Here is a 13,881-nt window from a genome sequence, read left to right as displayed (position 1 = left end):
TACTGCTTAGAGTGTTTTCCTTGTCCTCGCCTTCCTCCTGAGGTTGGGGCCCAGACTGCAACTCTGAAAGAAAGGCTCCCGAAATCGAAGTAAGAGTGTTTGCTGTGTTCTGGGGGAGACACTCTTCCTGGTAAGTGTGGTTCTCCATCAAGAAGATAGTTCTTTGCTCCACAGATGATGGGATTTCCTTCTACATAAGGTGCTGCAAGTAGGCAAATCAAGAGGAGGTGTGGAAACACAGAACCAGGAGACGTGCAACTTTTACCTGGGATATTAATACTACAGAGCAGATGTACAGTGAAGACTGGCACAGGGTGTTACATGATGGAATAGCAGCTATACAAAGGTCATCCAAGGGCTTAGAGATAAAACGCATAAAGCAACGGAAAGATAATATGGTGGAGGGCAGGTTGGGGAAAGACAGCCTTCAGATGTTTTTAATTTCAGGAAAAGGTGAGTTTTCAGGAATTTGCAGCACGTGACCTGAAACCATCATCAGAGTAGACCCAGGCACTGAGCAGGTTCAGTATCCGAGGCAGGGTGTAAGTGTCACTGACATCATAGGAGGATCAAAAAGAAGGCAAGGTCTGACTGTCATTCATGAGTGGAGCTGGGCAGCAGATTGAGCTACAGGAATTCATACCCAAATTCCTCATGGGGCTGGGTTAGTAATCAAAAGGAACTCTGTGTGTGTGTGTGTGTGCTTGTGGTTTGTTTTGTCTTTATTTCACACATGCATTATAGGCTTGGCCATCAAGCCATATTATGGCTAATTTAACCACAATTAACTTATTTTTGTTTAAAGAACACACTCCTTGGTGGCTGTTTAGAGAAGAAATGACTGGCTGTGGGTGAAAGGTGGGTGCAATGTTTGGTCACAGGATTGGTTTCTGTCCTTGCCTGGTAGAAATGATGAGACCCACATGATGGTGTGCTGAGAAGGGGATTACCAAAGTGTAGATGACAGAGCACCAGTCCTGAAGCCTCAACTGAATTGAAAAAAACCCTATCCGAGAATTGCAAGTCTACGTGAGTAGCCATTTTAAAATGAAGGGTATTTAATGTTTCTAGGAGTTACAATTAATCTACTTTATGGCATCCTTTACATATCTAAAAAATATGGTTCTCTGAACAAAATGACATTGTTATGCCCCAAATGCCAGCAATTGATCTTATAAAGTAGCCTATTGCTCAACTCTTACACATTTATATGAAAAACCCTCTGGATTTTCTGTTTTCTGGCTTATGGTTTTGAATATACCCTCAGTACCTGAAAAATAGCCCAAATTGATGGTCACTAGTCCATAGCTACTAATCTCTCTCTTTTTAAAAAATACCTTGCATTTTGATTTCCAATTATAGAGACTTTTTTCATCAAACTTAAAGCAGGGAAATAAAAATACAGTATTTATAAATTTCTCCAGAAGAAGTTGCTAGGACACATCCCTGTCATAAGAAGGGAGTAATTTCTGAAACACAAACATCTCTTAGAATGTTTGGCTCTATCAGTTTTTGTTATTTCTAATTTGAGCCCTTCACAAGACTTCTAAAGAAAAATCACTAAGCATTAGGTATGTCTAAGGCATTTCTCATACAACATTACCAATGAATCATTATGGACTCAATTAAACATTATTGAGGATCCCATTATTATATCTATTGAATTCCTACTGCATTTCTTTCATCCAGTAACTAGGTCATTTGTTTAAAAAGAGAGTATCAGCTGCTCAATTTCAGAGTCAACAAACTTGAAGAAAGCTACTTTAAAATAAATGTCTTCAATTTCTTGGTCATATTGAATATGTGTCAGGGCTACATCCAGACACTCATGGCAAGTTACAAATGTATTTATAAATTAGGCAAATGTCATCTTCAATTAGTACAAAACTCACTTGAAAAAAAAATTTGGCTAGTTCACATAATTCTAATATCTAATAAAAAATAAGACACTTTGTTGTAACTTCCATTTCCAAAAATGATTGAAAATTTCCCTGAAAGGCATAGACAATGGTCACTTTTTGTAGCATTTCTTTATACCTTTTTTTTCATTTTGTATTTTGAGACAGGTTTTATATCCTTAACACACCAGAATTTTTTTCTTTTTCTGGGGGCAGGACAAGGGGTGGGTAGGAGTCAACAATCACAACTGATGAATATATGGCATATTTTTAGACTTCTTCACAAGAAATCATAAAAATGGCCGGATTTCCTCACATGATGGCCAAGAAAATATGGCTAAGTGTGTGACTCACAGGAGAATATTTACCATTATTGTCTTTTTAAATCAACATTGCAAAATACAGGAGAGGTACCTCAAACTCTCCCTTTCTCTTGCTACTGCCACCTGACTCTTCTTAAAGTTGACTCCTTCCTAGTTTCCTCTCATTCACACCCCAAATGACTTCCAAATTCATATTCAAAAAGCACAGCTCTGATAATATTACATTCCATGTTCAAGAGCTTTCAGTTTCTCACCAATAAGATTCATCTCAGGTACAATTCTGGATAAACAAAATTGTGTACTTTACCATCCAAGGCCTAACAAGAGCTGGCCTCCACGATGTTTCCAGTTTCATGTTCCCTCGACCAATAATTCTGGCAAACTAAACCACTTTTTCCTGAAAAGAGCCTGAAACCTCCTTTTCTCTTTGCCTTGGCTCATTCTCAGAACGCTCTCTCCGCCCTCTGCCTAAGCCCCACTCAAGGCCTGGCTCCAATTCTTGTCTTTGGGAAATCTTCCTGCCCCAACTAGAGGGGATATTTGCTTTTGGAACTCCAGAGCACCTCCCCTTGCTCATGCAATGTGGCACCCCATTTGGCATTACCTTAGAGTCATATATGGACATGTCGTCTTTCTTCTGCGGTGTTACCAACTATGTAAGTAGAAGTCACCTTGAACGTAGGGGATGCTTTTTCGACATGGGCTATATCTTGGCTAAAACCCCAAACTTTGAACTACCACCTGACTTCTTTCTGCTTCGTGCTTCCCATGTATAATAATACTATTGTCATCATTCTGCCTCCATGGTTTTCATATCGTGGCTCAATGTATGTGTTCTCAACCCTATCTGCTTCTTTCACTTTGAGCTTCTGTACGTCATCTTGCCTAATTTTTTGTCATCTTCCTAATTGCTCTTTAGTGAGGCAGGAGCTCCTTTTTAAAGAGCACCTTAAACTTCATTGTCTTAACCTTGTAGAGAGATCCCATCTGTGTATAAGGAGGACAAATGATATACTACTACTTGGGCATCATATTCTTGGCCACTACTAAAAGTAGTATAAGTTGATGGATTAAGAAAGGACATTTCTGGTCATTCTAGCTTCAAATTGTTCAGAAAATGGAACTTTTGAGATGGAAGACTAGGATATCCAAAAAGATTTGCATTTAAACCTGACAACATGAACTATTTTATCCTTCTATTTCTAAAGTCATTGTGGGATGAATTTACTAGTCCAGATAAGGCTTCACATTGGCACTTAGAAATTCTACCCTGGTTCCCCAAGTGGCTATCTTCTAGAAAGTTCTGTGTTACTCCTAAGAGTTTTCTAATTGGATCAATAAAGACCCAAATTTTGATACAAGTGAGTATTCTCCATTCTTATTCCAACAAGAAATGACCCCTGCAGAAATTCTAATCAAAATAATTTTTGTTGTTGTAGGACTCAGACAAAAAAAATATAGAAAACGATAGTTCTTCATTGCTATTATTCTATATAACCTTGTTCACTCATTCCTGATACAACCCCACTGGTTGGGCTTTTTTGTTTTTACCAGAAGCATCCATGCCTTTCAAACATACAATAGTAAGATTTCCATTCTTGCTATTTGTGCTACTCTATCCAAATAATGATAAAATACATCAAAATTCCCATTTCTAAAACAGTAAGTGGTGATTATTCTTCCTATGGGGTGTCTTTTGAAATTTATGGGAAAAAATCTAACCGTTTATCCTCCCCTCACCCTAAAATAGCTTCAGGTTAAAGGAAAATAACCAGAGATTAGTCAACAGGATTCAGTGGGAGAAGGCTTTCCCTCTGAGAATAATATAAAAAATTACAATCAATTACTGATACTGAAAATAAAAAGAGCTTACAGAATTAGCTTGTTTCCGGGCTTGGTTTATCAGTTCCTTTATCTCAGAGATGTTTTTCTTCAGGTTATCCTCAAGTTCCTTGATGGGTTTGAGTTTATCTATCAGACGATCAGCTTCTTGTTCTAGATTTTTCACAGTGTCATGTGCATCTGCAACTGCACAGAACAAGATTAGCACATATCACAGACACACACACACAGAGAAATTAAATGCTTCATTAAATAATTGAAAAGATTTCATCTTATCCACATGACAAAGCAGGGCCATGGCTGCTGAAGCACAGTGTGTGATGGCAGATGGCAATATCTCAGTGGGGACTCAAGCAGGACAAAGCAGGAAATGTTAGAGACAGAGGACCAACATTTTGGCTTTGCGGCAAGGTGGAAGTTAGCATTGAAGGTAGAGAATCTGCGAACTTAATTCAATGATTAATTTCTAGCTTCAGCCCCAAAGCTAAACTTAATAGAATTTTAGTCACAGAATCAAGGAAATGAAAGTGTTTTAAAATGTCACTTGGCCTGTCCAAGCCAGAACTGTATTTAAATCAGGGTTCTCACACAAAATTGGTTTTCTTTTTTGTTCTCACTGTCTTTCTTTGTACATCTTCAAGAGAGAAGCTATCGAAATGTCTTCTGAAAACATTTCAATGTTGAACGACCCTTAGACTGAAGGCCTATGGTGAACCTTAATTAAATCTTTCATGCTGCAGTTCATTTTCATTTTGAAGAATAATTGATTATCCTAATCTCTATATTAGGTTGAACCATATTATACTGCCATTTTTATAGGTTCAAAAAAGTTGAATATTGGCAATTGACCCTAAAGTAGTTGAAGGTTATCACTGATCCATAGACTTTCAGCCTGTGCTCCTAATAGGAGGGCAAATGACACATGGAAACCAATTACTCTATCTCGAGGACGCGGGCAGTCTTACCCCAACCGGGCTGTTTATCATCTGATTGAGCATGTATTGCTCCGCTGTCATCGTGACCCTGATGAAAAAGTGAAGCCACTTAGGACCAAGGCTGTGTGCCCTCCTCGGCCCTGAATGATCTGCTCCCCCGTGGCCAATGGACCACTGAGAACTAATCCTCAAGATGGAATCAAATGTGCTCAAAAAGAAGGACATTATTATTTTTAAATGTTTTAAAAAGCACATTTATTTATTTATTTATTTATTTATTTATTCTTTATGTTTTGAGAGAGGGAGGGCGCACACACCCACACACACACACACATGAGCGCGCGCGCACACATGCACGCACAGGCAACGGGAGAGGGGAAGAGGGAATCTCCAGCAGGCTCCTCGCCCACTGCAGAGCCCGAGGCAGGACTCAATCTCACGACCCGGAGATCATGACCTGAGCTGAAATCCAGAGCCAGTTGCTCAACCGACTGACCTGCCTGGGCACCCTGGAAATTATTATTTTTAAACTAGGTTTTGAATTAAGTATTTTGAACTCACACTCATAACTATGAATAATATTGTGAGTGAAGTTTAAAACGGACACAGGTCAGTTATTACGTTGAACAGAGTTGCTGGATCAAAGCTTGAAATGCAGGTTATGGGAGTCGAAACCCTTGTTATATAATTGTATATTCAACACAGACACAGTTACCCCTTTATTTTCTATACTTGTAATAAACCACTTGTCCAGGTTTTCCTTCTCTTAATTCTCCAATATTACCCTGATACTCTACAAATTATTCTGGAATTGAGAAAAAATGATTTAGATTTGGATTCATGGGAAAAAGAAAAAGGGTAAAGCAAAGACTATTTCAGCTTCATCCAAGAATGCATTCTTTCCTTTGAAAGCTCTCAGATTCTTATCAAATGTTTCCAAATGAAATCCAAAGGTTGCCACCTCCCTCCCTACCCCCCTTCTCTATCTTCTGGAGCAGCTGAAACCTTTTGGAAATAATCTCAACAGTTTTAAAAATAAAACGCCTGCAATATTGAGTCGGATACTTTCTTATATAGTACTTTTCAAACATTTCTGACTTTCTTCTATAATTATGAGTGTATAGATTTTAAAATCACTTTCGAAGATAGATTATGATAATTCAATGTTTTTCTAGAAAATTATCTGTATCTTTTAGGCTCTAAAATCCATTAGCACGGAGTTTTGACAAGTACTCTCTTATGTGTTAAGTGTCCCCCGTATCTAGTTAAAGCTCCTTTTTTCTTTTTTATAGACTTTATTTATTCATGAGAGACACAGAGAGAGAGAGAGAGGCAGAGACACAGGCAGAGGGAGAACCAGGCTCCCTGCGGGAAGCCCGATGTGGGACTCGATCCCAGGACCCCGGGGTCACGCCCTGGGCCGAGGGCAGACGCTCCACCGCTGAGACACCCAGGCGTCCCGAGTTATACCTCTTTTAAGAACTTTTGTCTATCTGCGGTTTATTATTCCCAAGTAGCCTGCCAAGCATTTAAAATGTTTTACCTTTACACTCTTAAGGATTCATCTCTTGGATTTATCCAATGTATTATCTGTCCATCTTCTAATTCACCTTTTTTTTTTCCCATCTTCTTTCCTTTAATTTTATTTTGTCTAACTTACAGGGTTGATTAACTAAATTTATTTCAGTGCTTGTTTGGTAATATAATCGCAACCTCTTCTCCACTGAGACAGCCTTGGTCATATTTCTCAGGTTTCAATATATTGGATTTTATTATTGTTATTTTCCATCCTGCAGTTTTATTTTTGACTTTGAATTTAAACTATGAGATGTTTAAGGGAGAATAGTATTATCTCCCAACAACTGCTCATTTGATAAGATCTAATTTTATTAGTTTTATTATGGGCTTCTCCAAGTGTAATTCTCTAGAAATTGAAAATAATTATTTATAAGAATTTTTTTGTGGGGGGCAGTGAGCTTCAAGGGGGAAAAGCAATGACAACATACACTTAATCTGTGCTGATCCTACCGGCAAGAAGTCATTTGAACTTCAGGGACGGAATCTGTGTTATCAGAAGAACCACAATTTAGCTCAATCTGTGGAAGAAGTCTGTTTTCCACTGTTCTGTTGGTATTATATAGATATTTCATTAATTTCTATAACACAATTGAAAACATTTTATGTCAAATACGTCTGCATGCTTTTTGTAAAGAAAGTTGTCTTTTTAAATATATCTAGTATTAATTCTGTGACTCAAAAAAAAAAAAAAACTAATTCTGTGACTCTGGAAAGAACAGCTATATAATGTTAAAGCCAGACCAATACAGGGTAACATGCAAAGCTGAAGCATTTGCGGTAGGCAGTCAAGACCGTATACATACTGATTTCTGCAGGTAATTTCATATATGGAAGCAAAACAAAAAGAAATAAAAAAAAACTCATGAGGAAATACTTTTATAGATTGTATAAAACAGTGATTATCAAAAAATGGTACTTTTCACAAGTACTAATTAGAAACGCACCCTATTTTGAGTCAAACAAATGTGATCAAATAAAAATCCACAAATATATGTTAGTTAGCAGGCTATTGTTCATATTGGAAGAAACTTTATTCTGATATTCTAATAAGATAGACCATAGGTAATTAATTAATATTACAGGTAATGAGCTCCAGATAGAGGGTAGGATAAAAAAGTTAGAGATAAACATTATAAACAGGCCACTATTAGTTGAGAATCAATCTGAAATTGAATGAAATAATATCTGCAATTATAAAATAAGGGAATGATATTTACTTTAAAACTCATTTTCATTTTTTTTGGGGGGGGGCAGATATTGTGATCTTGCTTGCATTGGAACCACTGATTCAGATGGAATCTTTGACCGACAGAAAGCAGCTAGCTCTCTCTGGGCTTATGTAAGAAATGAAAAATGATTGAATGGACTCCTTTTATTTTTTGAAGAAATAGCGAAGTACAAATCTTCCCTAGTTCTGAAATGCATGTTATATATGTTATATATATATATATATATATATATATATATATATATATATATATATATATGTTGCTCTTTAAGGAGTCATGTTAGTAGTGTTTATTATTTTGTAGCATCATTGGCATTTGATTTGAGGCAATGGTGCTGATAAACCAGCATTTGAATTATAGAACACCTGACATCAATAACAGTGTTTTTGTTATTACACACTACAAACATTCGGTTAGCCAATGACAATGTGGGCATATAAATAGAGGACTAGTCTCTTGAGAGTGACAAATACAAAAATCATGCATCCCCTTTGGTGAAATTACATACTGAGATAACACATCAACTTCACAGATGGAAAAAAGACTATAAAACACCGTAATGTTTATTGACTACAGTTAATAATTTAAATTATCATTATATTAAGTCCTACATTATTTTCTCAGTGAATTCTGAAGAACTTGATGTAATTTCATGCAATATACAAAATATATAGATGAAAAAATATTCTTGATAAACTGGATACTTTAATTTTCTAAAAATATGAACCAGAATTCAAATAATAAAATATTAATATTTTTGAACTTGAATGCATTTCAGGTTGATAGCATTTTAATATCCTGTTCTAACAGGCTTGCTCGTGAGTGTACTCCTTGACCTCTATGTTCCATGGAACTTCACCAACTAAGAGGATGTAATTTCCCAAGTACAACTGTATTTTTAATTACACTGAAGGATTAGAAAAGTACTTGGCAAAAAAAAAAAAGTATTTGGCATCCCTATACCAAAAGTCACGCAGACTTCAGGAATTCCTAATTTCCTCTTGATTGAACAAAATGTGAATGAAGAAAGCACTAGCGCAATGGGGACTTGGATTCCAGCTGTGGAACTGAGGCCGCTCACTTCCTGGGCCCGGCCTGGGAGGAAAGTGGACGTGGTGTGGGCTCTCCTCCACCTCCAGGAGGTGGGATCTAGGCTACTCCTACTGTGGAAAGAAACAAATGACACAATCAAAGTGAAAAAGCAGATCTTACTGTTCTTCGAAGGGTCTTTTACCACCGCATTTGTTTTGGCGACGCTGTCTGCTAGTTGATTGTAGTTTTTCTTCAGGCCATCCAGGTTCTGGTGCAGATCTTTAATCTGCGCCAATACGTCTTTTGCTGTGTCGTTGGCTTGTCTTGCTTTTTCCTTGACGGCCTGCAGCTTAGCGGCTGTGTCTGTTAGCAAGACAGGGTATGAGCAGCAGAACAGAGGGCTGGAGTTAGTGGCTTATCCCATGCTGGTCAAAGAGAGGCTGGGGCTGGCCCACCTCAGAGACACACACACACACCAATGAACTTTGTCTCATTCAGTTGTAGCAAATGAAGTACATGTTTAGCTAAATTAAATTTTCTCAGGGACCTTTGCTATGAATACCTGATTAGCTCTCAAGACAGCAAAGTGATTATTCTAGATGTTCATTGTATAAAGGTATGTTGTGATTTGCTGCTGACCGTATTACAGAGAGAAATTTAACCACAAATCACAGTTTCATCAAAACTAGGTTCAAGATTTACTCTGCACATTCAGAAAGGGGAATGATGAATGTACTTCAACTTCAGGGTAGAGAGACTCTCTCAGGTACTTTAGACCATATGTCTATGTATTTACATTTGTTTTCAGCATTGGAAGTTTTCTATGTACGTCCTATGTATTGAAGGAGACGACAAGCAATCCTGGACAGTTATTTTTTTTTTTAATGTTAAAAAAAGTAGAAATCACTGATACTTCCTGTTATATAAATGTATGCATTAGTTTTCTTGATCACAATTTGTATAAAAACATATATTGAACATGCAGATGCCTACTCAGATATAGAACATATAATACCTACTAGTAGATTAGTGACTAAGACCATAGGCTTCAAAGTTAAACAGTAGGGTTCAAATCTCATACATGCCACTCTGAACAATGACCTTCAGTATCCTGTTTCATTTCTTAAATTCCGCATATGAGTGAATCATATGGCATTTGTCCTTCTCTGACTGACTTTCCTTAGCATAATGCCACGTCTTAGTTTGTCTCCTCTAAAGTCCCGGTGTAAAGTCTTATCTAGAGAAAGATAACGCTATTCACTTGGCAGGATTAGTATGAGGATTATATACACCTAACAAGGACATTGAGTCAGCACTCCATAGATGTCTGCAAACTTTGTTGTTATCATACCATGCAATTAAAAATATAAAGGGTAGCGCTTTCAGGAGGTAATACCACACCATCTCTTCAAGTACTTGTAACATGTAGGAAGACATTACAGACGTGGTTCAACTGCCAATGTTTTCAAAGCTGAAACATTTAAGGAACTGCATTTTGCCAAGAAAGATGTGCGGATGACGGCCGGAGCGGAGGGCTATGGGGGCAGAGGCAGAAGGGGTGAAGGGGAGTGGGGGATACAGGCTTTGGGCTATGGAATGAATAAGTCATAGACATAAATACACGGTGGAAGGAATATAGTCAATTATCCCATAATAGCATTGTATTGGGACACATAGTAGCTACACTTGCACTGAGTATAGCATAACCTATAGACTTGTCGACTCACTATGTTGAATATTTGAAAATAATGTGACATTGTATGTCAATGAAACTCAAAAAAATAATAAAGTGGCAAAGAATGATGTGAGGAAAGGCTCTCCTGTGTTATCACAGGTCCTATAATCACCTGTGACTTTGTAGTAGCACATTTTAAGAACAGCACCTGTGTGATGTTATACTTTCCCAATTAATACAGGATGACAAATAATATTTCTAATAATAACAATCTTATTAGAAACAAGATTTTCTGGGTTGACACATGGAAGAACAACAGTACAGTAATAAGATGGCTATATTTTCCTTTTTGCAATATATGCACGTTATACATATGCTATAGATATATTATATGTCAGCGAGGTTAACAAAGCATAAGAAATATCACAGGGTAAGTATGGTTTAGTTTCTCATTCTCGCAAAGAAAGATTCATAAGTAAGAAAACCAGAATCTAATTTCCTGCCAACAGTCCAAATGTCCTGTCAGGAAAGATGGTAAACGCTAGAACATTGTTTAATAGTTCAGGTAAACTGACACATTCGCAGTGTCCCAAATGCTTACCATTTGGAATGGCTGACAACTTTCCCAAAGTGTCATTCAAAGCTCTCAGGAGATCCCCATTTCTAGCATCTGCGTTTTCTAATCTGGTTGTTAAGCCATTCAGATAGTCATCGTTTTCTGTAAACGGAAAACAGAAAAGAATGAAATAATTTTAATCATCTCTGAGTTTACACATCTCTGATATGGACACGTAATTTCAGATTATTTTAATATAGAGCTTATAAAAGCAGGAGAACTAATCTAATTCCTTTTAATTTATTGGCGATCTGTCAACAAATATATTTCAGACCATAATATAAAATATGTGTTTGCCAAATGACCATTTCTCTCTTCAACATGTTCAACAGCTGTGTTTTCTTCTTGGTATCTGATCCTTATCTGACTTAATTTGAGGGTTTTCTGTGGAGAAAAGAATCAATCTCTTATTGCATTTGCAATGATGCCCTCTTGGCATTATTCCCATTAGTGTTACTCATTTTAAGAATTTCATTACCAAAATGGATCACTGGATTAGCTTTGAAAAATCTCAAATAGATATGCTTGTTAAGGAGAATCTCCCAACTTCAGTAAGTATCACATTAGTACATATTTGAAAAATGAATTTAAAAAAACAACTTCTACTGCATTTCTGAAAAACTGGCATTTTTGTTAAATAGAGAAAATGATATTTTATAAATTGTTCTCAAATAGGTTTTTTATATGTTTTTTTCTTGCTACCTTAGCATGATCTCTTTAACATTAAAATAAATCACTTACTGGAGATAATTTAATATTACAAGTGTAAATTTTTCAGCTTCTTTCCACTAGTTTTTAACATCATCCAAACTTCAGGTTGGTCTGTGTTATAATAGTAACTAAGAGGTTCAGAGTCTGAGTGTGACAGTATAAGGATAAAAGTTATGAAATCTTTTAGGGGAAAGAAAACAAATATCCAATCAGCTGATAGAAGAACAGAGGTTTAGAAATTTTGCTTAGATACATATCGAACTGCAAACCTAAGACTGAATCTGCCTCTTTCTCTTTTTTTAACATTATTTATTAATGAACAGTGGAATTAAATAAATGAAAGATATAAAAGTCTGTGCTTCCTATAATACTTTCTACCTTTCCTGACTGGATAAAGTAGATCATTTAAAAAAATATTTTAAATAGTTTATTTGTGCCATAATATTTGTTTCCTGGGGAGATGTATGCTGACTGTTCAAATTAGCTCTACAAAAACACAAAATGTGAATAAAAGGCAGAGCCCTCCATTAAAAAGGAGCATTGCGAAGGGCCAGGAAAGAGGGGGTACCCTCCTGGCCTCACCTGGCAGGCATTTAGTGATAGTAATGACCAGGGGTCTGTGGGTATGTGTAAGTTCTATGCTTAGTATTATAACCACAATAACATCAAGATGTATTATTATTATCATCTCCAATTTGCAAATGAGGAAACCAGCTTAGAGAATTTAAGTGAATTTCCCAAATTTATACGGTCAGTAAATGGTGGAGTTGGGATTCAGGTCCATGCAGTCTCATTCCAGAAATTGTGCTTTTAACCCTGGATTCTGCTGGGATTGCTGGGCAAAACCAGGGATAAGCAGAGCATGTTGGGTAAAGGTGCTCTTACTCACCCAGACTTGCTTCCCATCCTCCCCCCTACCCGGCCCCACTTCTTTCCTCCCTAGCTCTCCTTTCATTTTGCCCTTTGTCGCCTTAAAAACATGGCCACAGTTAAATAAAACTTACGAGCCTCACACAGGCACTGCACACATGATCAGACGGGAATATTTAGAGAAAATTAACAATGCCTCCATGCAAAGTTACAGGCAGAGATACCAAGGGTCCCACATTCTTAAGAATAATGAGCAAACTATAGAACGGGTCGGCTACAGTACAATAAATAGAAATAATGAGTCACTAAATTAAAATAAAGCACTTAAGGCTATCATACTTAAAAACTGTAAAGGAAGAGTCAGATATCATTTCTCATTTATCAGATTGGCAAAAGTTAAAGGCCCGATAATACCAGGTGTTCACAAGAGCGTTGGTGGAAATGCAAGTCGATGCCATTTTCTGAAGAGCAACTGAATACCTTTATTAGAATTTTAAATAGACATGTATTTGTTCCAGCAATTGCACTGCCAGAATTTTAGCCTACAGATGTACTTGTGAAACTATATCAACGTGTATCTTCCAGAATGTTCATAGATCTTCATTTGTAGGTGCAGAGATTAAAAAAAAAAAGAAAGATCCTTAAGATCTTTCTCATAAAAATGGGCAAGACACATAATACATACGCTGACACACATACAAAAATTTGTCGGGGTGGGACCCGGTGGTGATAGGTGGAGGACATAGCAGAAAACCTTGCCGGTACTTAGAGCGGCAGAGAGGAACCGGAACAGGCCAAGCAGGGGAGCCCACGGTAGTGTGGGCAGCTGTGTACCAGAACCTTTCGTTTTGTACCTGGTTGTGCTGGTGAAATGGCTTCCTCTGTGCAGGTGTTTCTATTCTTTTGTTTAAAAGAGTAAAAGCAAAACCAAACCAAACAACTAACGCGACCTGAACTGGGCCAGCATGTTATTGCCAACTCCAAGACTGCGGTTCCCATGGCTTTGCTGGCGCCCAGCATGGGCGGGCCAGGGGGCCCCGTGTGTCCACAGAAGAGCCACGGGGGTCGGGGCCGGCTTGCACGCGGAGCCCATGTAGGGGCAGGGCCCTGGCTGCCCGGGGAGGCTGGGCGGGCCACACCGACCACAGAACAAGCCCTGCCTCTCCTGGCCG

General features: G+C 37.7%; 1 protein-coding gene across 1 annotated transcript in view; it reads right to left on the bottom strand.

Moving 5' to 3' along the window:
- LAMA2 (laminin subunit alpha 2) overlaps positions 1–13,881 on the bottom strand; it is a 586,660-nt gene that overhangs the window by 72,111 nt on the left and 500,668 nt on the right. The window contains exons 43-45 of the mRNA XM_055309905.1: positions 11,114–11,230; positions 9,018–9,200; positions 4,095–4,249 (exon numbers count right to left, since the gene is read on the bottom strand). Coding sequence (XP_055165880.1) covers positions 4,095–4,249; positions 9,018–9,200; positions 11,114–11,230 — 455 coding nt within the window. The remainder of the gene's footprint in view (positions 1–4,094; positions 4,250–9,017; positions 9,201–11,113; positions 11,231–13,881) is intronic.

This window comes from Nyctereutes procyonoides, unplaced genomic scaffold (assembly GCF_905146905.1).
Source record: "Nyctereutes procyonoides isolate TBG_1078 unplaced genomic scaffold, NYPRO_anot_genome, whole genome shotgun sequence".
NCBI lineage: Eukaryota > Metazoa > Chordata > Mammalia > Carnivora > Canidae > Nyctereutes > Nyctereutes procyonoides.
This window is presented reverse-complemented; position numbering and strand designations above follow the sequence as displayed.